Source organism: Austrofundulus limnaeus, unplaced genomic scaffold (genome assembly GCF_001266775.1).
Source record: "Austrofundulus limnaeus strain Quisiro unplaced genomic scaffold, Austrofundulus_limnaeus-1.0 Scaffold47, whole genome shotgun sequence".
NCBI lineage: Eukaryota > Metazoa > Chordata > Actinopteri > Cyprinodontiformes > Rivulidae > Austrofundulus > Austrofundulus limnaeus.
The window spans coordinates 107,316-109,336 of record NW_013952449.1 but is presented as its reverse complement, the minus strand read 5'-3'; the positions used below and the strand labels follow the sequence as shown (position 1 = coordinate 109,336).

The following is a 2,021-nucleotide window of genomic DNA, read 5'->3' as shown; positions in this document are numbered from 1 at the left end:
GGGTCTCATATGGTTGTACAACGGAGCTTCTGCTATTATTAGCCATGCTAACGTAAACGCTGGCTTTGGAGGGCGGAGTTAATGACAACAGATTTTTGGAGGGAGTTACCAACAGAGCTCATTAACATAAACAGCTCTTCTGAACAGAAGTCAGAGCAGGCAGAACTAGAAAATGGGAAATTTTATTATCTGAGAATTATTTTCTGCATTAAATTGAATGAACATGGTCTGGATAGCCCACAGATATACCATAAACATTTCTAGGACCCATAATTGGTCTCCTTTAACTGGATTATTAAACCTGTTCTGTGGAACGTCTTTTTCATTTTGCATCTTTCATTTAAACAGAATACGAATAAAAATAAATTGGAAAACTTTACAGATAATAAACAACACATGCCACCAACCTCTCTGTTGAGCTGATCTTCTAATGTCATTTTACTGCTTTGAAGATTTGTTACCAACTCCTCCAAGTGACCACGGACCTGAAGAAAAAAGTGAATTCTTTCTTATCTTTGGTGAAATATTCCTCTTATTGACTGAAGGAAGTCACATGCATCAAACAGACATGGAGTCACAAATAAAGGAAGGCACCACAAAGATTAAATAGAAGAGCAGAGGAAAGATGTTTTTCCATCACCAAAAAGATTTATTCCACCATTTGTTTGGAGTCCTGGTCTAGTAGTTGGTGTTAAAAGTCCAAATACAAGTCATTTCATGAAGAGCATCATTTTATAAAAATTTAATGGAGAATATTTTGAAAATTTGTGTAAAAATGAATAACCCCACACACAAAAACTAAACCTACAACTACAATACTAACCCCTCCTCCAGATGAGCAGCCAGTTAGCTGAAAAAAGATTGAACACCTTAACATTTAAAAACGACTGAAATAAGTTACTCATTGATTAAAAATAAAATGACATTACATTTAAACTTTCAATACGCAGATGCATTGAAACACAGCGTGAGCAAGAAAAAGAGTTTGCGGACTCACCATGGCAGCTTCCTGAGCTCCTTTCTGAAGAGAATCGATTTTATTGGATTGTTGCTTTGCGGTAGCTTCTAGTCTGGCATTCTCAATCTCCAGCCTAGAGTACAATCACACTGCATCAGTCAGACATCAGGTATGAGGCTTTTATAAATCATACAAAATAATTTGATCACTCCTGGAGATGCAAGTTTTTGTGTAAGAAAAGTGTGTTTGCATATACTTTTGCACAGTTTCCTCCAGCTGTTTGATGGTGATCTCAGAAGCTGCTGAGGCAGACAGCGCCTCCTGCAGTTTCTGAGCAGCAGCGTTGAGCTCTTTTTCCCTTTCATCCAGGCTGCTTTTTAAACTGTTCACATGTCGCTCTGCCTCCACATACTGGTCTTCACTTTCTTCAAGCTAAATGACAGAAACAGGACACCCCGGTGAAAAAAACAGCATAAAGTGAACAAAACTTCATGCTCAATGAAAAGACAAGCTGTTTGACATACAGCTGCAGTGGATATAACCTTCTAAAAAGTTTTGTGTTATGAACTTGATACAATTTTAATCATTTCAAAACTTTTCAAAACTTAATGCGACATATCCTGTACAATTCAGCTGGAAAATATGTCAGAAATGGTGCAATAACCTAGCTGCATAAGTGTGAATACATTTATATTAACACAGTGTAAACCATCTTTTGATTTAATCAGTTTTCTTGGGTAGGACTCAGCAGACCAACAAATTGCTTTATAAGAGATGCCTCCACATGGTGGACATACAGGTTTAACAGAGACAATCAATACTGGTTGTTCACATGCAAAGGGGGATCATCAGCCTAACAATTGTTAGGGCCTTGATTATCTCTATTTGTTCACAAAGTGCTGAGTCATAGGCTGTGTCCAAAACGGCAGGACGGGTCCTCCGAAGGTCGAATTTGTCGGCCGCATACGTCACAGCGCCGCGACGAAGGACGTTCAAAACCGAAGACTCCTCCGATGCAACCGACAAATACGTCCTTCCTTTGGCCCGAATCGAAGAACAGGTC

At 38.8% G+C, this 2,021-nt stretch overlaps 1 protein-coding gene across 4 annotated transcripts in view; it reads right to left on the bottom strand.

The window, feature by feature from the left end:
* The window catches only part of ankrd26 (ankyrin repeat domain containing 26), a 48,213-nt gene that overhangs the window by 10,024 nt on the left and 36,168 nt on the right, over positions 1-2,021 (bottom strand). For all 4 annotated transcript variants that reach the window (XM_014008029.1, XM_014008030.1, XM_014008031.1 and 1 more), the window contains 4 exons: positions 1,215-1,390; positions 998-1,091; positions 824-850; positions 408-485 (listed from right to left, as the gene is read on the bottom strand). In XM_014008029.1, the coding sequence (XP_013863483.1) occupies positions 408-485; positions 824-850; positions 998-1,091; positions 1,215-1,390 (375 nt within the window). The remainder of the gene's footprint in view (positions 1-407; positions 486-823; positions 851-997; positions 1,092-1,214; positions 1,391-2,021) is intronic.